The sequence below is a fragment of the Oncorhynchus tshawytscha genome, linkage group LG03 (genome assembly GCF_018296145.1).
Source record: "Oncorhynchus tshawytscha isolate Ot180627B linkage group LG03, Otsh_v2.0, whole genome shotgun sequence".
Classification (NCBI taxonomy): Eukaryota; Metazoa; Chordata; class Actinopteri; order Salmoniformes; family Salmonidae; genus Oncorhynchus; species Oncorhynchus tshawytscha.
The window spans coordinates 28,356,240-28,379,609 of NC_056431.1; the positions used below are offsets into that span (position 1 = coordinate 28,356,240).

General features: G+C 42.7%; 2 protein-coding genes across 7 annotated transcripts in view; one reads left to right on the plus strand and one right to left on the minus strand.

Moving 5' to 3' along the window:
• snap91a (synaptosome associated protein 91a) overlaps positions 1 to 12,124 on the plus strand; it is a 60,966-nt gene extending 48,842 nt beyond the window's left edge. For 3 of the 6 annotated variants that reach the window (XM_024400185.2, XM_024400176.2, XM_042313678.1), the window contains 12 exons: positions 141 to 218; positions 665 to 745; positions 3,563 to 3,706; positions 6,432 to 6,506; positions 6,956 to 7,180; positions 8,191 to 8,388; positions 8,490 to 8,508; positions 8,699 to 8,792; positions 9,341 to 9,418; positions 9,548 to 9,661; positions 10,091 to 10,184; positions 10,399 to 12,124. In XM_024400185.2, the coding sequence (XP_024255953.1) occupies positions 141 to 218; positions 665 to 745; positions 3,563 to 3,706; positions 6,432 to 6,506; positions 6,956 to 7,180; positions 8,191 to 8,388; positions 8,490 to 8,508; positions 8,699 to 8,792; positions 9,341 to 9,418; positions 9,548 to 9,661; positions 10,091 to 10,171 (1,187 nt within the window). In that variant the 3' untranslated portion in view covers positions 10,172 to 10,184; positions 10,399 to 12,124. The remainder of the gene's footprint in view (positions 1 to 140; positions 219 to 664; positions 746 to 3,562; positions 3,707 to 6,431; positions 6,507 to 6,955; positions 7,181 to 8,190; positions 8,389 to 8,489; positions 8,509 to 8,698; positions 8,793 to 9,340; positions 9,419 to 9,547; positions 9,662 to 10,090; positions 10,185 to 10,398) is intronic. The other 3 variants (XM_024400194.2, XM_042313693.1, XM_042313684.1) reach the window with 3 other exon arrangements.
• Positions 12,125 to 12,402: 278 nt separating this feature from the next.
• On the minus strand, positions 12,403 to 18,181 carry LOC112232621 (inactive serine protease 35). Its single transcript, XM_024399771.2, has 2 exons — positions 17,974 to 18,181; positions 12,403 to 14,966 (listed from the first exon to the last, which is right to left on the minus strand). Exon 2 carries the CDS (start codon positions 14,945 to 14,947, stop codon positions 13,658 to 13,660), a length of 1,290 nt encoding a protein of 429 aa, XP_024255539.1. The 5' UTR covers positions 14,948 to 14,966; positions 17,974 to 18,181; the 3' UTR covers positions 12,403 to 13,657.
• Positions 18,182 to 23,370: the final 5,189 nt, after the last annotated feature.

The window sequence follows — 23,370 nt, forward strand, 5'->3', positions numbered from 1 at the left end:
AGTGTTACACCTTTAGATGTCCTTTTAAAAAAAGTTTTTTTATTTATTTGTGCTTTTTGTTGTTGCTTTTCTCTGTTTCCCCTCTGAACTCATGCTGTATAGATTGTAAACTGAATGTAACTGTGTGTCCTTGTTTATAGATTCTATGTTTGAGAAAAGCCCTACCGCAGAAAAAGCTGATGCTGCTGTTACTCCTAGCGTAGATCTATTTGGGGCAGGTACAGGACGTGGATTGCTTTCTTTTTTTGGAACTTCTTCATCTCTTCTGTCCTTCCTCCTCAAACATCTGTTTCTCCACACGTCTTGGTTTGTCCCCATAGTGGTATGCGACTTGTGCATGCACCCAATCCAGGGTTGGGCCAATTTGAATTGAAGTCAGTCAATTCAGGAAGTGATTTGAATTGAACATTCAAAATTGGGGAATTGTTTGAAATAAATTGTTTCTTCTTTTCAGTTTAATTTATTTGAAATTATTCATTCTGAATTTCATTTTACTTCCTGTATTGGCTGACTTCGAATTGATCCCAACCCTGGACCCACTGGCTAAATAACAGTAACTCCTAACACAGCTTTCACTCTCTCTGTTATGCTAATGCTCCTCTGTGCTCTTCTACTTCATTCGTCCTACTTCCTTGACCTTTTTCCTCGGGTGTTTCCCTGGAAGATCTCCCTACTATCTCTCGCGGGCCCTCTCCTTTGCCTCCCGAGGCCAATGCTGATGAAGACCTCTTGTCTGGTGTGACTGGTGAGTTACACTATCTGCCCACTCTAAGCTGACCTCACTCCATGATCACCTATGGGTATACTTCCTGTATCTCCAACTCTGCCTGCATGACTACAGCATGCAGTAGTACAAGCTTGGTAGTGCACTTCCCTGTCAGCCTGTCAATCAATGTATCTCTTCAGGAAGTGACCGGAACGTTTTTTTGTGATCAGAAGAAAAAGTTTGGGATCACTTAGAAATGTCCTTGTTTTTGAAATAAACTTTTTTTTTGTCCATTAAAATAACATCAAATTGATCAGAAAGACAGTGTAGACATTGTTAACGGCTGATTTTTAATGGAATATCTAAACCATTCTCAACGTCAACAGTGAAGAGGTGACTCCGGGATGCTGGCCTTCTAGTTCCCCTGGCCAGTGTCTGTGTTCTTCTGCCCATCTTAATCTTTTATTTTTATTGGCCAATCCGAGATATGGCTTTTTCTTTGCAACACTGCGTCCCGGAGTCGCCTCTTCACTGTTTTTTATTTATTTTAAATTTCACCTTTATTTAACCAGGTAGGCTAGTTGAGAACAAGTTCTCATTTACAACTGCATCCTGGCCAAGATAAAGCAAAGCAGTGCGACAAAAACAACAACAGAGTTATGCATGGAATAAACAAACATGCAGTCAATAACACAGTAGAAAAGTCTATGTACAGTGTGTGCAAATGAGGTAGGATAAGGGAGGTAAGGCAATAAATAGGCCATAGTGGCAAAATAATTACAATATAGCAATTAAACACTGGAGTGATAGATGTGCAGAAGATGAGTGTGCAAGTAGAGATACGGGGGTGCAAAGGAGCAAAATAAATAAAATATATAACAGTATGGGGGGTGAGGTTGTTGGATGGGCTATTTACAGATGGGCTATGTACAGGTGCAGTGATTTGTGAGCTGCTCTGACAGCTGGTGCTTAAAGTTAGTGAGGGAGATATGAGTCTCCAGCTTCAGTGATTTTTGCAGTTCATTCCAGTCATTGGCAGCAGAGAACTGGAAGGAAAGGCGGCCAAAGGAGGAATTGGCTTTGGGGGTAATCAGTGAGATATACCTGCTGGAGCGCATGCTGCTATGGTGACCAGTAAGTTGAGATAAGGCGGGGCTTTACCTAGCAAAGACTTATAGATGACCTGGAGCCAGTGGGTTTGGCAACGAATATGAAGCGAGGGCCAGCAAATGAGAGCATACAGGTCGCAGTGGTGGGTAGTATATGGGGCTTTGGTGACAAAACGGATGGCACTGTGATAGACCGCATCCAATTTGCTGAGTAGAGTGTTGGAGGCTATTTTGTAAATTACATCGCCGAAGTCAAGGATCGGTAGGATAGTCCGTTTTACAAGGGTATGTTTTGCAGCATGAGTGAAGGATGCTTTGTTGCGAAATAGGAAGCCGATTCTAGACTTAATTTTGGATTGGAGATGCTTAATGTGAGTCTGGAAGGAGAGTTTATAGTCTAACCAGACACCTAGTTATTTGTAGTTGTCCACAGATTCTAGGTCAGAACTGTCCAGAGTAGTGATGCTGGACGGGCGGGCAGGTGTAGGTAGCAATCAGTTGAAGAGCATGCATTTAGTTTTACTTGCATTTAAGAGCAGTTGGAGGCCAAGGAAGGAGAGTTGTATGGCGTTGAAGCTCGTCTGGAGGTCTGGAGGTTAGTTAACAGTGTCCAAAGAAGGGCCAGATGTATACAAAATCACTGCGACCTGTATGTTCTGTGAAGGGAGAAGTACACAGCGTTGTACGAGATCTTCAGTTTCTTGGCAATTTCTCGCATGGAATAGCCTTCATTTCTCAGAACAAGAATAGACTGATGAGTTTCAGAAGAAAGTTATTTGTTTCTTGCCATTTTGAGCCTGTAATCAAACCCACAAGATACTCAACTAGTCTAAAGCTGGCCAGTTTTATTGCTTCTTTTATCAGAACACCAGTTTTCAGGTGTGGTAACACAATTGCAGAATGGTTTTCTAATGATCAATCAGCCTTTTAAAATTATAAACTTGGATTAGCTAACACAACGTGCAATTGGAACACAGGAGTGATGGTTGCTGATAATGGGCCTCTGTACTCCTATGTAGATATTCCATTAAAAAATCAGCCGTTTCCAGCTACAATAGTCATTTACAACATTAACAATGTCTACAGTGTATTTCTGATGAATTTGATGTTATTTTAATAGACAAAAAATGTGCTCTTCTTTCAAAAACAAGGACATTTCTAAGTGACCCCAAACTTTTGAAAGGTAGTGTATATATAGTACCAGTCAAAAGTTTGGAAACACCTACTCATTCAAGGTTTTTTCTTTATTTTACTATTTTCTACATTGTAGAATAATAGTGAAGACATCAGAACTCTGAAATAACACATATGGAATAATGAAGTAACCAAGAAAGTGTTAAACAAATCTAAATATATTTTATATTTGAGATTCTTCAAAAGTACACCCTTTTCCTTGATGATAGCTTTGCACACTCTTGGCAAAGCATGCCATTTCATGAGCGCAGCATTTATTTTTCAACTCGAATCAATGAGCCCAATCAGTCCTCCATGACAACAAAATCTCAAATCAAAAGACCAAGTCCGTATTATGGCAAGAACAGCTCAAATAAGCAAAGAGAAATGACAGTCCGTCATGATTCCATATGTGTTATTTCGTAGTTTTGATGTCTTCACTATTATTCTAGAAAACCCTGAGTCGGTGTGTCCAAACCTTTGTATATAACACTGTTATATATACTGTATACTGTATATAACACTGTTTTCTTTTTCAAATTGTGGTAAAATGCTCTCCTCTCTCATTCTGTAGATGCATTCTCTGCTATGGCTCCAGCACCAGCAGTGGCTCCAACTCCAGCTCAAGCCCCGGATCCAGCCCCAGCTCCTGCCCCTGCAACTGTCTCTCCTCCCGAACCTGAGCCCTCTGCACCTGCACCTGTCATTGACCTGCTAGGTGCGTACTGTACCACGAAATCCACCACTTCCTGTACACCTTCATGGATTTGACTCATGCTGAGTAACATATGACCTTTTCCATACTCTGTTCATCTTTTCGTCTTGTGTACTTCGTTGCAGTGATTTTTTTAATGACATTTCTCCATTAGCCAGCAGCATACTACCCTGCATACCACTGCTGGCTTGCTTCTGAAGATAAGCAGGGTTGGTCCTGGTCAGTCCCTGGATGGGAGACCAGATGCTGCTGGAAGTGGTGTTTGGAGGGCCGGTAGGAGGCACTCTTTCCTCTGGTCTAATTAATATTGCGATGCCCCAGGGCAGTGATTAGGGACATCTCCCTGTGTTGGGTGCTGTCTTTTGGATGGGACGTTAAACAGGTGTCCTGACTGTCTGAGGTCATTAAAAGATCCCATGGCACTTATTGTAAGAGTAAGTGTGTTAATCCTGGTGTCCTGGCTAAATTCCCAATCTGGCCCTCAAACCATCACAGTCACCTAATCATCCCCAGTTTACAATTGGCTCATTCCTCCTCTCCCCTGTAACTATTCCCCAGGTTGTTGCTGTAAATGAGAATGTGTCCTCAGTCAACTTACCTGGTAAAATAAATAAAAACTTTTTTGGTTGTTAAATATAGCTGTTAGGTGTGAAGGATATTTGTTAGTGGGGAGCTGTTCATGTGTACGTATCTTTGTAGCCAGGGTAACAGACCCTAGATAAGTCTAGATCTAGGAGAGAGATAGTGTAATATGTTTGGTGTAGCAGTATATAGCAGAAGTTTTCCTCTGCAACTGGTTTTGGATTATGTAGCCAATGTTGATAGCTAGTTAGTTAGCTGTGTATGTCTTAGTAGCAGCCATTGAGCAGTGACCGTCACCTGCCCTGAAACCTAAAAGTACTGTCTCCCGCATCAAGAAACACCTTTGGATTTTCAGGTTAAGGCTTCTTGAGTTGCGTTGTTTTGGTCTGCAGAGAGTTTTGAGTTCATACACAGGTTGAGACGGAAATTCTACCCTCTTGCAATTGCATGGTACTTAGAGGTGTGCGTGTATGCTTGCGTGCATGCACGTGCTTGTGTTTTGCTGCAGGGTTGGGGAGTAAGGTATTACAAAAAACGGTAACTGTAATCCATTACGTTTCCAGCGAAAATGATTGTAATCAGATTACCGATACTTTTGAAAAAGATAGATGATTACTCCGAGGATTACTTTTAAATTCAGAAAGGATGTTTGCGGAAAAAAATATTTGACACTTCTCTGTTTTCTTAATGACATTCAAATCAGCATTGAAAAAAGGCTCAAGTTAAAGTTTGTTCCACCTGAGTGAGTCTGACCACAAGTCAGAGACCACTATGATGACACACCAAATGTGTTTGATTGATCGTGGGAAAAGAGCAGGAATAGTCTTTTGTGGGCTACAGTCCAAACTATGTCTTCCAATGGTGCGACTGCTGTCGGCATCCAAAGATTATCCAACTTGAATAAACGCTTGGAGGTAAGGATGACAGTAGTGGTGTAGTCTAGGGTGATATGGATATCACTTATTATTGATATCTACAATGCGCATTGATGTGACTCACACTGCTGTTCTCCCATTTAGCTATTTGCGCCTTACGGATTGTGGTTGTTGTGGATGGCTGTTCACAAATCTAAATCTGTATTTGAACCCAATAATGGTTGAATTCAAGAAGTTTAAGCTGCCTATCAATCATTGTTTTTAAAACCAGTGGACAGCCTGTGAAAAATGCGCTCTTGTGCAATGGAATGGCATGCTTTGTGTGCAAGAGTGTGCAAAGCTGTCATCAAGGCAAAATGTGGCTACTTTGAAGAGTCTGAAATATAAAATATATTTAGATTTGTTTAACACTTTTTTGGTTACTACAAAGTTTGGACGCACCTACTCATTCAAGGGTTTTTCTTTATTATTTGTTTTACTATTTTCTACATTGTAGAATAATAGTGAAGACATAAAAACTATGAAATAACACATATGGAATCATGTAGTAACCAAAAAAGTGTTAGCAAATATAAATGTATTTTATATTTGAGAGTCTTCAAAGTAGCCACCCTTTGCCTTGATGAAAGCCCAATCAGTCCTCCATGACAACAAAAACATTAAAAACAGAGTAGGGCTGGCTAATATGTCCTTAGTTTTGGGGTCATGCTCAGGTAAAACAATTTGGCTAATCTATACTTCCATATTTCCAAGTCCTATTCTTGAAGATTCAAGGGGTATAACATTTATTGGAATGACTGGAATTCTGATAGACTTTTATTTTTTAACGTGAAGATATAATTTAATTGTGTTGTTATCTGTAGTAGAAAGCGATGGGTTAGAAGAAGCCTACGTAACCAACCCATAAAGTAAAATGTATCATCCATATATGGCCAGCTATGTAAACTTAAACACTGATTTATTCTGCAATAGATGTCTTTCAATTGGTAACATACATTTTTCTCTTCTTCTAATGCCTCTTAAGGGGAAAGTAATCTAAAAGTAACGGAATGCAATCAGATTACATGACTGAGTTTGGGCAATCCAAAAGTTACATTACTAATTACAATTTTGGATAGGTAACTAGTAACAGTAACGGATTAAAATTAGAAAGTAACCTAGCCAAACCTGGTTTACTGTACAGTGAGACCTGTCTCACTGCCTGTCTGCCACCCCTCCCCCTCCCTTACTGGCTCACGGCTAACTAACTCTTCCCTACTGTCGCTCTACAGACACATTCAGTAGTCCTACTCTGTTGGACGCTACGCCCGCTGCCCCTGGGGGACCAGAAGAGGATCTGTTGGGTGGTACGCACACACACACACACACGCACACACACATACACACACACACACACACACACACACACACACACACACACACACACACACACACACACACACACACACACACACACACACACACACACACACACACACACACACACACGCGTTTTAGCTTTAACCCAGCTGTAACACCATAATCAATGTCCCGGTGAGCAGCTAATTAGTAGAATAAAGTGAGCTGGATTAGAGTTGTAGTAAAAGCCTGCAGACTGCAGTTCTCCAGGAGAAGGGTTGGGAGCCCCTGCTCTAAGACAGCCATCTGCCATTTGTGATTCATACTGCACGTACAGTATGTTAATATTGAGTACCGTGACACACCGTAACTTAAATCAATGAAATTCTAATCAATGGAAATTAAAATCATTATCATCGTATATAATACCCTCATTCAAATGGTTCCCCACTTTCAGGACTGATGTCTCCTAGCCTGACTCCCACGGCGGCCCTTGCTCCTCTGGCCCCCACTCTGGCTCCAGCCCTCGCCCCTACCCTAGCTCCTGTCTCAGCCCAGAATGACTTGCTGGAGGGTGGCTTCGACACCCTCGGCTCCCTGCCCCCACTAATCCCTGCCACCCCAGCAGCTGCAGACACAGTGCCGGCCGCAGCAGCACCCTCTGGTGGCTTTGATGCATCAGGTAGGGGACACTGTCTGCTCCATGTGTGTATCCTGAGGGAAGTGTGTGTGTGTGTTCTGCATGACTGACGCTGCCAAGAATCACGGCCACTGTCCCTATTATGTAACGCTGAGGGATCAACGGTCACCACTGCTCACGGTTGAACTCCTCAACACTGCTTCTCTCTCGCTCTCTCTCATCTCACATGCCGACACTTACTACTGTGCTCCCCATCCTATTTCAACTCCTTCTTTCTCTATACGTTGTTCTCCCTCTCCCTCCGTCCCTCCTCTGTCACATACTACCTTTCCACATTTCTCCCCTCACATCCTTTCCTTGTCCACCCCTTCAATCCTCTCCTCTCGCCCACTCTGCCCTGGTCTCTTCCTGCCATCCCCTCTCTCTCTCTGTCACTGCTGGGTCATTGCTTGCTGCTACTGCGTAATTGGTGAGTTCACAAGCCTTCCTCCCTTTTAGTGCTTTGCAGTATGAGCTGTTTTGTCACGTTCCCCATTTTTTTTTTAATATTCCATTTTTGCATGTTTCAATATGTTTGTCTCACGTATGAGACAATGTAATGTATGTATTACTCCCATTTGCAACGTTTGCCAGATACTACCCTCAATTCAACATAGTGCACTTTGAAGCTGCGATGCTGGCACTGTGGTGGTCTAAAAGCACATTTAAACACAGTTATAGACTTGAATGTTCAGATAATGTTGTAGTGATTGCCTTACAGTGGCTATATATTAATCTCTCGTGGGCAGACTACATAACCATAAAAGGTACCAAATTACGCAAGATTTTTATTCTGGGTTAACCGAGATTAGGTGCGTATTGTTTCTGCCCTGTTCAGTGCATGCATTGCACACCAGAGTACTGTACTGAATGCTATTGTTGTGGTGAGGAATTGTATGGTGATGATTTCACATCTGCCCCCTCTTTGTGAAGATTAGGGATAATAAAGATTTTATTCCATGCTGTATGTTTCCAACATCTTATTCCCCTTATTTCTACCCTTTCCCTCAAAGTTTTTGGTGGATTAGGGGACCTACTGATGCCAGCCATAACACCCCAGTCCACTGGGGGTAGTGTGGGCAGCACAGGCAGTGGTGGGGGGAATACCAAGGTGGCACCCGCGGTCGGGGGTGGCATGGCAGGTGCCACAGCTATTAAACGGCCATCCATCGGGGGCGACTTGGACTCCTCCCTGGCAAACCTGGTTGGAGGCATGTATTGATCACACCTGGACAGCCTTGATGGTTGTGATTACTGTTTTTTTTGTCCGTTTAAAAATGATTTCTGAAATTGCTTTTTTTCTCTCTTGCAGATCTGGGGATTCAGAAAAAGTACGGACGGAATTTCTCTGTGTTCGTGCTTGCGTGCGTGTGTGTGTGTGTGTGTGTGTGTGTGTGTGTGTGTTCTCCTTTTCTTTGTGTGCTTCCTAAATAACAATCAAAGTCATGCGGCATCTAGTGTGTACTCCCAAACCTTCCAGCTAGCTGATGACAACTTTGGTGTCCTGTGTGTCTCGTATAGGGACCATCAGTGGAATGACAAGAAGCTGACAGGAGGATCTAACTGGACCCCCCAGGTAGCCCCTCCCAGCTGGGGCGCTCCTGGGCCTATGATGGTAAAAGCCTCCACAAGCCTCCCAATATTAGCAAAGAACCGTTATTGGGACATTTAAATTTGAACTCAAATCAAAGTTGATTGGTCATATGCACAGGATACAGGTTGTAAATAGTACAGTGAAATGTTTACTTGCAAGCTCCCCTCAACAGTACAATACACATTTATACAAAAAAAAAGAAAGAAATGTGTTCGAGTGAGTAGTGACATGGTTGAGCAGCTTAGATGGATAGTAACAGCAATGGTGCACGGGTTTGTGCGTGCGCGTGCGTGCGTGTGAGATGTTTGTGTGCGGGTGTGTGAGGTGTGTGTGTAAGGGTGGATGAGTGAAAGGGTGCAGCTGTGAAGAGGGTGCAGCTGTGAAGAGAGTCAGTCCCCAGTGATGGACTGGGCAGTCTTCACCACCCTCTGTAGAGCCTGGAGAGAGTAGAATTTATGTATATTGGAAATAAGCTGTGGACTTGAATGGGAAAGGATTGTTAAGGAATGGAAATTATGTTCTATGACGTAGAGCTGTAAACCGTTTTTGTCTTGACTTCCTGTTTCTAGGGTGGCCCCGCCCCTGGAGCCCCAGGTGCCCCTGGAGCCATGCCTCTGCCCATGGGAGCACAGCCTGGCTTTGGCATGGTGAGATACTGGACAGGATGCCCAGAAGCCAACATGGACAGCTATACTTATAAATGAACTCAGTGCTCTTATTCAAGGCAGGAAGTAGTCCATTCGTCAATTCCATGAACCCCTTCCATCTCTTTCCAGGCCTCAGCAGCTGGATCTGGAGTTTCCATGATGCCTCCCATGATGATGGGCCAGCCAATGATGGGTCAACCCATGAGACCACCCCTGCCAGGAGCTGCAGCACCAGGGGCACCGGTAACACACACACACACGCATGCACACGCACACGCACACAGATACACACTCACATTCATTCTCAGATTTAAAAAATCCAAACCCTCAAACACATACACAGCAATGTGCACATAAGTATACAGAATCACCTGTTACTCCTTCAGTTATAAACTTATTAAAAGGGGAAATATACTCATATATTCTTCATTAGTCCACTTTTGATACAGTCTCATAAAATGATGCATGTCAACATTCATGTTTTTTCAAGATATATTGCTTTTAGTCTCCCAATGACCAAAGTCAAAGTGCAAAACATCACAGTAAGACTTTTCTACAAAGTAAACACAGGCTTGCTATTTGGAAAGGAATGAGTCTTGTATGTGCAAAATAAAGATACTTTAAAGGCAATGTATTTGAAGTGGTCCTTGATTTGTTCTTTCTGTTTTCCAGCTGTCTCCAGGACCTGCTGCCACCCAGAGCAAAAAGCCCAAGGACCCACTGGCAGACCTCAACCTCAAGGACTTAATGTAACCCCCCAGCCCAGGTGTGTGTTCAGGACATTCAACTGTCATCCTGGTGTGATGCTAGTCTTGCCTGGTGTCAGATCTGTTTCTGTGGTTTTGACAACTTATGATCGTTGTCATGCCAATGACTATAGGAGTTGGTTATACAGCACAAAGAGATCTGGGACCAGGCTAATGCTAGTCTTGTGTCAGTGGTCAAACTTAGGGTATGTTTTTCTCCTTATTGTCTTCCAGCTCTTGTTTTTCTGGAGTTGGGCCCTCTGGCTGCCTGTCTTATTTTGGCATTCTGTACATCCTGGGACACCAGAGACCCTCCTCTGCTACTCACCCATAGGAGACCCCCTTCCTCCACTCCACCCCCGCCCCCTGTGTAATGTTGTAGCACAAACTGTGAAAGTGAAACCTTAGTGAGAAAAAAACAAGTGTGTGCTTAACTAGATGTAACCCTTTGTCTAAACAAAACCACACAAAACCTACAAAAAAATGTCTATAAAAGCAAGTCAGAAACCCGAGCAGAAGCTGAACGCGTATGTGCTGTATGTATTTAGATAATTTTTTCCAGTAGTGTTGGCGTGTTGAGTTGAATGATGGATGCGTGTTTGTTTGGTGCCCTCAGCTCCACCTTCGGCCCTGCACTGGCCTTCTGATCACTCTAGAGGGGGAGGGGCTTCCACCCTGCCTCACCCTTATTGGATAAGAGGGGTAAGCAAAGCAGCCCTGTCAATTTTGGATGAAATGTGCAATGTGTCGTTCACAGAAGTTCTTCTTCGGTGGTGTATATACATTACACTGGGAAATCTCTAAGGATTTGTCTCTACTCTGTACAGTATGTCTGTGGAAGAGCATATTGATGTGAATCTGATATCAAATTGTAAGAAGTCATGTGACCATTATCTTATTTCCTTTCATCTTTTGAACGTATTTAGAAACAATTATGATATGAATATATGATTAATATAAATAAGCAACATGTACGGGCTCCTGAATCCTAAATTACCATCCAATATTTTTTTTTAATGATGTTCAGTATATTTATACGTTTTTTTTTGTCAGCGTTTATTTTTCTATTTATTTATTTTTTAGATTTGGGGCGTCATGTCCAGCTTTATTTGTACTTCCTCTCTCTGTTGACATTGTTTGTGAATCTGCTGTAAAACGTTTTCGGATATTTTTATCAACAGATCATATCTTACCGCCTATTTTCAGAGAAAATGTGTTTATATTTGAGTTATTCCTATTCAAGAGGAAGGTCAAACAGTGCATACCAGGAGCCAAATCTTGCCAGTATCTCATATCTCAATGCAGAGGAGAACAGTCTTTTGTTAAACCACTAAAACAAGTTGTGTACAGTAAGTCTACTTCCTGGTATCACCGGCACTCTCCCTATGGACCTATCACTGTCCTCCTCGTCAGTGGTCTGCTGTTTGATTTTCATAATTGCTCGTACTTTATTATTAGCATTATTACTATGACTAGACCACGGTTGGTACTGGATATGTAGTGTTATTTTTGTATTTGAGAAGAAACAGAAACATCCTTATCACCCCCCCCAGATGTTGTTACATGTTTCTGTTCCGTTTCCTCCTGCCTTGTTGGTGAATCAGTAATATTGTACATGGTAACATGGGCGGAGCAGAAAGCCTGTGTATACCCAGTCAGAAGAGGACACTGTTGAACAGTGTGCATTCCATGTCTATCTAGGCAGCTGTTTAGAACCAGTGAAACCAGTCCTGTGCCGTATAACCCCCAGATATAACAAATACTGTGTTGTGTCATTGCGAGACTGTTTCGACAATTGTTGTGGGGGAAAAAACATGGATTTCAAAAAATGGGAAAACATCATCATTTTCATTATTGAGTTACATTATTATTTTATTACTATTATTTACTATGCCCCTCCCCAGTGCATGTAAGCCCTTTTAGATGCAATAAACTCAATGATGGAAAGAATGGACCATTACTGATCGCCCATCTTTTTCTTATATTGATAGATCAGAACATGGACGCATTGCATTTTTAATCCGGTGCACTAAATGTCATGACATAGGAATGACATCAATAGGCGTAACCTGGGTTGTGTTCATTAGGGCGCACAATTGAAAACAATTTAAAAATGTAAATGACTGTTTCTTATTGGACAAGTCCAAGAAGTGCCTAATGATCATGACCCTGGCTACAGGCATAGATGTGTCATGGATACATACAGTACATCACTTCTCCTCATGGTAAACACACATACAAGTTGTAATCTTGGTTTAATTGTTGTTTTTTCAATCATGGTGAAATGTTATTCATTTTATTGTGTTTGGTCATCAATGGCAAACTCGTATACATTGTGGTACATAATAAACAAGATGCATCAGCATGAACACTTTAGAATGATGATTGTTATCATCACATACCATTATGGCATTTGTTGTCACCACTAGCCTTCAAATGACATGAATCTAATGGAAAACTGAATATCGAAATAACGTTTTTAATCTGAAAGCTCTGTTACATCAAATCCCCTGTGTAGCCTCATATTAAATACATCGTTACAGTACTAGGCTACCAAACATATATTCCGATAGGTCTCCCCAAAGTGCACAATTTTATATTTATGAAATTAGCACCAAGTCTCTTGATAAGCACCATCATTTTTATGTGTATGGCAATGAAACCACATTTTAATGCACTTGCTAGGGTAAAAAAAAGAACGAAACAGTAGGACTGAAAACAATCATATTTTTTCCAGGATCCCTTTGGAACCTTTCACTAATTAGTCATGGAAACATAATCTTACAAGAAAAGGTAGTTTTACAAAAAGGGACATTTACAGGAAACTCAAAAGATCTAGATATACATTATTTTAAACACCAGCACGTTGATTTAGAAAATATTTAGAAAAAAGTCAGTTATAACCTCTTAATATACTCAAATGTTAATTTCTCAGAAGAAAATGTTGCTTTCTTCTGGGTCGTTCACCAAAGCCAATGCAAACTTTCTTGTTCCTTTTGCTAGAAAAGGGAACACATTTGAAAATGTTGACATCTCTGCGTTCATTAAGGCTGCCTGGAATATATGAAATAACAAGCATCACTCCCCTGAAACAGCTGAATATACAACATTCTATCAAAATTGGTCAAACCTAAGAATCTGTCAAAATATTCCCGTTATCATAAACACAGACCTAGTAGGACCTGGCAATATAAAATCATGATATTCATAAATTTCTAGAATGTTTGCTTTTTAATAATTTAATAAATTAGACAAGGCAGAACAGCCATAGTTCTCTTTGATCTGTTGACGAGTTCCTGTAATCAACAACAGGGAGTCTGTATGGCCGCTTGTGTGCGATGAATGCTGTGATGAGGCAATCTGTGCCAGTTGCCAGTGGGAAGCACAGGAGGTAATATAGAAGAAGACGGAAGGCAGTCGGGCAGGCGGGCCCCTGTTTCGTTGGTGATGGAGGGAGGAGGGTGGAGGGGTGTTGTGACATGTTGTGTGTCCCTCAGGCGTCCCGGCACTCGCTGGAATCCCCATGGACCCAGTAACAGATCTGGGCATACTTGAGGGGCGTTATCCTCACCGCCACATTGTAATCTTGCTGCGCCCCATTGCCGTTGACATCCACCCACTGGTGGCCTGAGAACACCCCGATGATCTTCCTCTTCCATTTCTTCTTGCCGGGCTCTTTGAGGCGGATGTAGACCCCGGAGCCGCTTGAGCCGGGCTTGGCGTCGCAATACTGATACAGCAGGTCTTTGGACTCCTCCGACACCGAGCAGAAGCGGTACACCAAGTTGTCGGGCCGGTCATCGTCGAAGCCTGAGAAGTGGATCCTGCCGGCGGGCAGCTTCTTGACCGAGGGGATGACGCCCAGGTCCATGTGCTTGACCTTCTGGGCCTTCTTCAGCTCCAGCACGGCATAGTCATAGTCAGCCGCCACACCGTCCGACGCCCCGCCTTTGAACCAACCTTTAGGGACCTGGGTCTGCTTCACTCTGGTCCACCGGAAGGATGGCTTCTCTACCTCTGCGCTGCGACGACTGCGGCTCTTTCTGTCCTTCCCTTTCCCTCCTTTCCTCTCTTTCCCTCCATCTTTCTCTTCTTTCTCTTCTTCTTCCTTGTCTTCTCCCCCTTTCCTCCTCTTGCCTTTCCCCCGTCCTCTCTTCCCCTTCCCTCCTTTCCCACGCCGGGATTTCTCCTTGAGGACGCCCACACGTAGCTTCTGTGCTCCGCTCACGTAGTCCTGTCCGTCGTGGATGCAGTGGGCGGCCGTCAGGACGTGTTTGGGGGATAACAGGACACCAGAGCAGCCCGTGGAGATCTTGACGGAGGTGGAGAAGGGGTACTTAGTGGAGAATTGCTTGTCAGCGATGCTGAAGCGGGTGTCTGTGCCGTAGACCTCCCGTCTGCGGCGCGACTTGGAGGAAGTGGAGGAGTTCCCAGCAGGCCAAGCATTGACCTCGTTGAGGCCCTGCACAGACACGGAGGTCAGGGTGCGCGTTCCGTTCTCGTACACCGTCTCATAGGACAGGAACTCCTCCAGGTCAGCCAGGGAGGGGTCGGGGAGGCGACGCTGGCACTCAATCCCACAGGTCCCGTTCAGCTCTCCCTGAGGTTTGGCCATGAAGCCGGGGCTGCTAAGGGCCACCGTCCTCCTGTTCCTCACCAGCGGCAGCTTCCACTGTGGCCAGGTATACTCATCATCTCCTCCTGTGGCCTCCTGTGCTTCCACAGCCACCACCACGACCAGTGACGTCACTGAGAGCAGGAGACACAGGGGTACGGGGCCCATTGTGCAGATGGGCCTGGCTCTGGAGGGGAGAGGAGAGAAAGACACTATAAGGAATGGTGGAGAACGCTGAGGTGCAAATACAGTGTGCTGTCAATGCTTTGTCAACATGCATGTGTTTTCTTTTTAAATGGCTTCATATGTCTATTGAATAGAATAGACGGAAATATTTTTTTTTAAATATGATGCTGCTCTACTTCCACAACATACACACAAGCAGTATAGCCAACCAAATCTGAGATGGGTTAGTAAAAACTTTCTACTGGAACACATTTTCATGTGGTTGTCACAGAAACCACTGTTGACAATTTACAGTTTGAGGCATCCATCTGTTGTTGGTCAAACTTTTCAGCAGGGATGGGATGGCATTTCATTTGGAGGGTATTTTTTATACGTCTGACTCCGAATAGAAACATACTCAGACAAAGATAAATGAGGTCAAATCCTCTCTTCCCAAAAATACATCCAGCACCAGCGTGCCACATCCACAGGAGGGCAATGTAATCCAGAAAATGAACCTCTCACAAGTTGCCAAATTCAGAGCACTGAGAAGAAGCGAAGCTGTCAAAAAAAGTGGGCTGTGCCTGTGGCTAACAAAAGACCCAAGAGCACTCCTTGTTTACTAGCACAGTTGTTTTCATGGACACAGCCATCTTCAAAATGCTCATATCAACAAAAAGAAGGTGTAGCAGCATCTTCATATGGAAACGGTTAAATATAACTGACAGTCTCAAGAAATCATAGCATTTCATTGAGTTGACATAGGAGCTGTGTGGTTGAGAGGAGATTTATGGAGCCTGAGGCTGAGTGGAGGCTGTGGCCAGTGGGGAAGAGAGGAGGAGGAGAGGACCATCCCTGGGGCTCTGACTGTACTGAGATGGTGGCTTGGAGCTTAGCCACATGGTTAGCCTTTAGCTGTCAGTAATGACCATATCTGGTTCCTCTCGGACTCTATGCTGCTCTCTGCTTCATTCCGCCCACAGTTTGAAGACGTAGGCCGACATGACATCACTGAGGGAGCCGAACTGAGGAGTAACTCGCTAAGTGTGAGGGTGTTAATGGGGCTGATAGCCGTGGAGGAAATATAAATCCAGGGCATTCTATTCATTCAACAGACCACCACTGCACTGCCGAGCAGAGAAATAGCCCTTTGTCAGCAGCTGTGTAGATGTAGCTCAACCACAATTCTATGCAGAGAATGGAACGGGGGGGGGGAAGTCATTTGAGCTACGGTGTAGTTCATAAAGGGGCCTAAGCAGTACTGCTGTCGTGCAAATCCAACAAACCAATTTGAACAATGGTGGGATGGGATGGAGGACAAATGAGGAGAAAAAGCTCTGATGTGATTACAGTACATTCATCCAGCCTGTTTGAAGAGCCTAAATAGCCTTTGGCATGCTGACTAACATCTGGCCTTACCAAACGGAGGCCGAGTCTGTGGGGGAGGGGCGAGCGTCGGTGGCCAGGTGTCTTCCTTGCATTCCCATTCAATCAGATGCTAGGCAGTGTTAAAGTGAAAAGCCGCCAGGCGTTGCACGGTGGACGGATGAAGGAGATGGACGGTAGGAAATAATCCCATCAAAGGGTGTGCTGTTGCATCGCCAACCATAGGCTACAGGGGACCAGGTCAGTTTGGCATTATACAATCACACCTCCCACAGGGGAGTTCTCCTTCTTCCACCTCATGTAGCAAACCATATGCCCTGTCCGTTTCAGACAAGTGGTATGTCTACTGTAAGGGCAAAGGTTACACATGACCTATCCCAGAATAGCATGTATTATGCCATTTTATGGCATCTTAATGCAGTTCTGTCAATGGCAGGTCTTGACATCTGAGGATTCTGATTTATTGGCCTCGGTTTGTGTCTACAAATCAAATCGCTCAACTGTGGATGGGATAGCCATGTACACAACACCATGCATCTTCAAACCAACCTTACCCTTAAATAAAACAAGGTAGAATATAAAACATGACATAAGAATGACTCAATGAATTTGAAATGTGGTGTCAGGAATTTGACCCAGGTTTCTGGCCAAAAAGACACTTTCTCCCAGACCAAGAAATAGCACAAATTCAACAGAAAAAATAAATTATTGAGGAAAGAGCAGAGACTGATATGTTGCCGGGTATAATTTGATGTTAAAGAAGGCCTGCATTTAACTGAGAGATTTTCCATAACAGTATAATCTCTCAAACGCCATACCATACACCATTTTCCACTCCAGCGCATGGTCGAAAGAATGACGCACAAGGCCACCAAAAGATGGTGCTAGATTGCAATCTCTCTCGCGCGTTCCTTAATTTCTTTGTTCATAATTCGGATTTTTATGGGAAAATATCCTCTAAAATCATTGTGGAAAAATGTCGATACAATAAAAATCACTGCAAGCAAGGGTGTCCTCTTGGTCCTAAAGTGTCCTCTTGGTCCTAAAGTGTCCTCTTGGTCCTAACTTCAGTAATTATGATGCAGATATGTTTTTGCTAATAACTAGACTATCACGCAACCTATCTTGGAAATGGAAAATGAGATCAACTATTGGTTATCAATAAAGCCATGAGTTGGCTATTAATATAAAAATTCATAATAAATAACCTGGCAAAATAGGTTTCTACTCTCAAGGTTAAATCAATTGTGTGAATTGTAAATAATTGTTTTATGCTACTATATCTAAAATATTTGATTTTTAAGAAGTCTATGTGAAAAAATATATATAAGATTGTAGCCTAAAAACGAAACAAGAATAAAAGAAAATGAGTTAATGAATTAACCTACCACATTTGCATGTAAAAAGCTAACTATCACCTGTTCCATGTTATTGTCTCAATGACTACTTAGATAGTAAAAAAAAAAGCTTTAACAAATACAAATTATTATCCAAAACAATATTAGCCAAGTAATGAATATAATAAATTGAAAATTCCCATCAATATATAATTTAGCACATTTTCAATATCTCCATTATCAAGAAAATAAACCAAAAACCGTATTATGAACTCATAATAAACAAAAGCCTCTGCAGCTCCATACCTGCTTGCATTCGATTTATCGATTTGACAAATCCTCAAATCAGTTTTTTATTTCCAGAAAGAAACTGCTATTGCATTTAAGATGTCTTCTTATCAGTGGACGAAGTTCCCTTCTCCTCATCACATTTGCACCAAAGAGGCTGAGAGAAAGTCGCAGCAGCCAGAGCCCTCCGTGCGGGCTGCGCTTGATGCTGAGAGAGGGAGGAGGGAAGACAAGTCTGAAAAAGATTTTTTCACTTTCGACAAAGCTGTTTACATAGGCGTACATGGGAGTGACCAGCCGGTTCAGCTAAAAAATGCTGGATTGTTTGATTGAATGAATGAGTGAGTGTTTGTCAGTCTATGCAATCCAATAGTTCTATATGGCAGTCAATGGGATACTGTGTTCATGAGCTGTTGCGCCCTATGAAATACATATTACATTTCAGTGTCATTTTCTGCGCTTTATTCAATCGAGCTTTCATTCGACCGGGGACTGGAATTAGTTCCAGGGAGCCCACAATGGCACTCGCAGACTGCTTTCATTGTCGCCCGTCTGAACTCCCACATCTGCTGCACTTGTCTCTGTGCTCGATGAGGTGGTAAACACACTGGCAGGGGGTCTTTGCGCCATATGCACCCATGCCGCGACAGAGAGCGCTATTCACGAAAACATGCCTAGAATAGTGAAGCTAACTGTCCAACGGGGTATAGCGCAACCGAATGGATGCTCATTTCCGTTTTATAGGGAGGATGTGCTTCACTTGGATCTGCATCTGTAAAGATAAAGGGAACCACCCACACTAATCAGAGGAGGCTGGTTGGAGCAGCTATTTGAAGAAAGGCTCATTGTAAAGACTGAAAAGGAATATATGGAAAGGTGTCTATCACATCAAACATATGGAAGCCACATGTTTGATTCCATTCCATTAATTCTATTCCAGTCATTGCAACGAGCTTGTCCTCCTCTAGCTCCTCCCACCAGCCTCCTCTGCAACACTTGACTATCCATGTACTGTAAAAAACAAAACAAATGAATCAGCATTATTTTTGTGAGTTGGGTGGACTTCAGAAAGACAAGGAATTTGAGCTAATGGATTGAACATTTGTTCACTCAACAAACTTTGCTCACAGTGAGCTGAATGTACAAAAACGTGTTGAGTAGAATTACAAATGAATGTTTGGAAGAGAACACTGTAGGGGAGAGTGGGGTAAGCTGAGCCAAAGTGTTAGTTCAGCCACCCCTTGTTTGTAGGAAACAATACTGTCTGTGAAGGAGCCTGTGAAGGAAGAAACCACATGGAATAAGTGGCATGCAAGTTAGCTCCAAAAAAACGGATTTTCACAAAGTCAAATTAATTTCTGTTATAGGTTTTATGAGCTTGTATCTTAACCAAAGTAGATTGCTTGAATATTGTTGTATACAGTGGGGCAAAAAAGTATTTAGTCAGCCACCAATTGTGCAAGTTCTCCCACTTAAAAAGATGAGAGAGTAATTTTCATCATAGGTACACCTAAACTATGACAGACAAAATTAGCAAAAAAATCCAGAAAATCACATTGTAGGATTTTTAATGAATTTATTTGCAAATTATGGTGGAAAATAAGTTATTGGTCACCTACAAACAAGCAAGATTTCTGACTCTCACAGACCTGTAACTTCTTCTTTAAGAGGCTCCTAAGGCCTCCACTAGTTATCTGTATTAATGGCACCTGTTTGAACTTGTTATCAGTATAAAAGACACCTGTCCACAACCTCAAACAGTCACACTCCAAACTCCACTATGGCCAAGACCAAAGAGCTGTCAAAGGACACCAGAAACAAAATTGTAGACCTGCACCAGGCTGGGAAGACTGAATCTGCAATAGGTAAGCAGCTTGGTAATAAATAAGTATGCAGTGTGTATAAAATAAATGCAATATGTTGGTCCCATGTTTCATGAGCTGATGTAAAAGATACAATACATTTTCAATACATTTTCCATACACACAAAAAGCTTGTTTCTCTCAAATTTTGTGCACAAATTTGTTTACGTCCCTGTTAGTGAGCATTTCTCCTTTGCCAAGATAATCCATCCACCATAATAATAATCCATAATAATAATAATCCATCCATCCATGTGTGACATATCAAGAAGGTGATTAAACAGCATGATCATTACACAGGTGCACCCTGTGCAGTATGTCCAACCGTCCTCACAACCGCAGAATACCCCATGGTGGCGGTGGGGTTCTGGTATGGACAGGCTTAACAAACACAATTGCATTTTATCTACGGCAATTTGAATGTACAGAGATACTGTGATGAGATCCTGAGGTCCATTGTTGGGCCATTCATCTGCCGCCTTCACCTCATTTCAGCATGATAATGCACAGCCCCATGATCTGTACACAATTCCTGGAAGCTGAAAATGTAGCAATTATTCCATGGCTTGCATACTCACCAGACATGTCACCCATTGAGCATGCTTGGGATGCTCTGGATCGACATGTACGACAACAATAGCCTTTGGAAGAAAATGTGTTGATGGAAATAAAAGGTCCAGTATTTGCTTCTTAAGACTGTGTGTATCATAGTGGACTTGGACAATGTGATGATGAGCTAGCAACTAATTCCTGATTGAGAGAGTGTGTGTTCAAAGTTGAGTGTTGGAAAAGCTAAGCATGTCAGCACATTGTCTATGGACCTGTGAGCTCAGGCCAGGGCCAGTGGAAAAAGCAGGTACTCTGGAAGATGGGAATGCAGTGGCGATTGGCAAAGCCCCAAGGAGCCAAGAAAAGAGCGATGGAAAGAATGTGTTCATTGGAGAGAAAAGGGAGGTACAGTGATGCATATTTGGTGGATTACAGGATGTCACTTGGAAACTGATCCACATGTAGTCACATTGTCACTCACCTTGATGTACAGTAGGCTTACACTCACTAATGCTCTCACAAACATCGTAGAGCGCATCAGCCCCTCCTCCATGTGCGTGTGTGTGCGTGCATGCGAGAGAGAGAGAGAGAGAGAGAGAGAGAGAGAGAGGTTGATAAGGAACAAAATTGAGAGTGTGCAAAAGAGAGAGCGAGAGAAAGGTAAAGTTGCGAGAGAGAGAGGCTGGAAGAGAGAGTCATATGGAGAAAGCGATAGCGAGAGAGGTTTAAACTTTAGAGGCCCTGCTGATCAATGGCAGTCTGTGTTCAGTGAGAATTGTGAAGAGTGGCTAAATGGCCAAATGAAGCATGTGGCAGCGAAGGCTGGGTCATTACTGCCTACTGAGGTGGTTTAATGGTGTGGTCTGCCCATATAATATAACAAAGTCATAATCGGTTAGGTTATTGTTTGAATCAAAGTTGTAAATCAGTACCCTGTACTTCACCTCTAAACTGAAAATGAATAGATATGTCTCCATGTCCCCTGCAGTTAATCTCTATACCCCCTGTACAGTAAGAGGACAGCTGGATGTTCAGGTCTTAGTGATTCATAGTGATTTATTATGTTGAAAATGGACACTGGCTCCTTCGTCTAAAACATACACCATCATACATCAACCAAACGTTGAGCTGCCTCAACTCCCTAGAACACCCTTGAACTTCTGAATGCAGAAGGAGGACTTCCTGCAAGGGTGTTCCGAGGCACAAAAGCCCGTCTGTGCACCCCGCAGACCCTAAACATAACCAGAAACATCACTCAGTGCTTTCCCATTTAGAGCCTCTCTCACCCCACATTCACGACCTTTGACTTTGGACTGCAAACAGAAAAGTTACTGTGTTTCTTTTGTCTCACGTTGAAGCAGTTGCCATGGCAACAGTCATAGGTTGTTATAGCGTATGGGTGGGGTAATTCTCTGACTTTTTGTTGCACATTCAGTCCTATAGGGGAACCTATGGCACTGACCATTGAACCTGAGAGCCTGAAAAGCAAGTCAGTTCCATCCACCTGATCTGCTTAGTAGGGTTACACTCCTTTGGATTACTTGTGTACGTATACATGAACAAATGTCACGAGAGCTCACAGACATTCAAACGCACACACGCACGCGCTCACACACACACACATACACACACGGTCCCACTTAGATCTATCTCTGAACCGTTTTTTTACGATTGCTTGAGTACATTTGTCAAAACAGAATTCACTTTTTCAAAAATAATTAACACACAGCCCCAAACTGAGACACGTTGGCCAAAATGACACATTTGGTTTGCAAAATGCATTAAGACCCTAACCCTAACCTGGTTGACCGTCTTTTATATATCTGTGCCATTTGTTTAAACTATAATTACAGTATGCACCATTAAAGACAAGTAAACATATTATCTCAGCATGGGCTGTCTTCTTTAGTCCCAAAATTATTTTTACTAAAGATGACCAATGCAGAAAGAATGTCACTGAATATGAACATCCAGAAACAAAGGCTTTATTTGACCTTTTACCAGATGAACTATCTTCCCCTCTGCCTCTGCCTCTCCTTTGTCTTTGCCCTCGGTCTCTTACTTGGTCCATTCTTACAAACAGTAGCTCAGAGGTGACCTCTTCCATGTGCTTAGAATTTGCATTGCGTGTGTGAAAGCAATGAGAAATGATGTTTTGCAAAAACAATAATAGTGTTGTGCTCATTTGGTTATGATGGAGTGGACCCCAGTTTCATTAAAAGTGTCTTAGCAATCAAGAAAAAACTCTAATTGTAAATATCTGAGTAAAAGTTTAGCATGCCAAGTTTTACAGTAGAAACTGTAGCCATATTGATGGAAGGCTGACAGAACACAGATTCACACGTGCTTATGAACTTATGCACGCACGGACCATAGGACTGACCTTGAACTCAATGATACCTCTCTACCGAACACCCTATGAGACATCTTAAATGGTGCAAAAAAACACAACCACTGGAAAGTATTCAATAATAGTTCATTATCATTGTAGACCTGAGAGCTAAATACACTAGATCCTGTTCAACTACCGTCCACACCTATGGACCTTTTTGAGGAACTGTTGACCACTGGGACTGCATAGGTCATCCCGATAGTCTTTCGTGACCAATTACGTACATTGAACAAAAATATAAACGGAACATATAAAGTGTTGGTCCCATGTTTCATGAACTGAAATAAAAGATTGCAGAAATGTTCCATACGCACAAAAAGCATATTTCTCAAACACTTTGTGCACATATTAGTTTACATCTCTGTTAGTGAGCATTTCTCCTATGCCAACATAATATCTTCTGTTGGGGACAATAAAAGGCCTCTCTAAAATGTGCAGTTTTGTCACACAACACATTGCCACAGATGTCTCAAGTTTTGAGGGTGCGTTCAATGGGCATGCTGACTGCAGGAATGTACACCAAAGCTGTTGCCAGATAATTTAATGTGTATTTCTCTACCATAAGCCGCCTCCAATGTCGTTTTAGAGATCCTGGCAGTGTGTACAACCGGC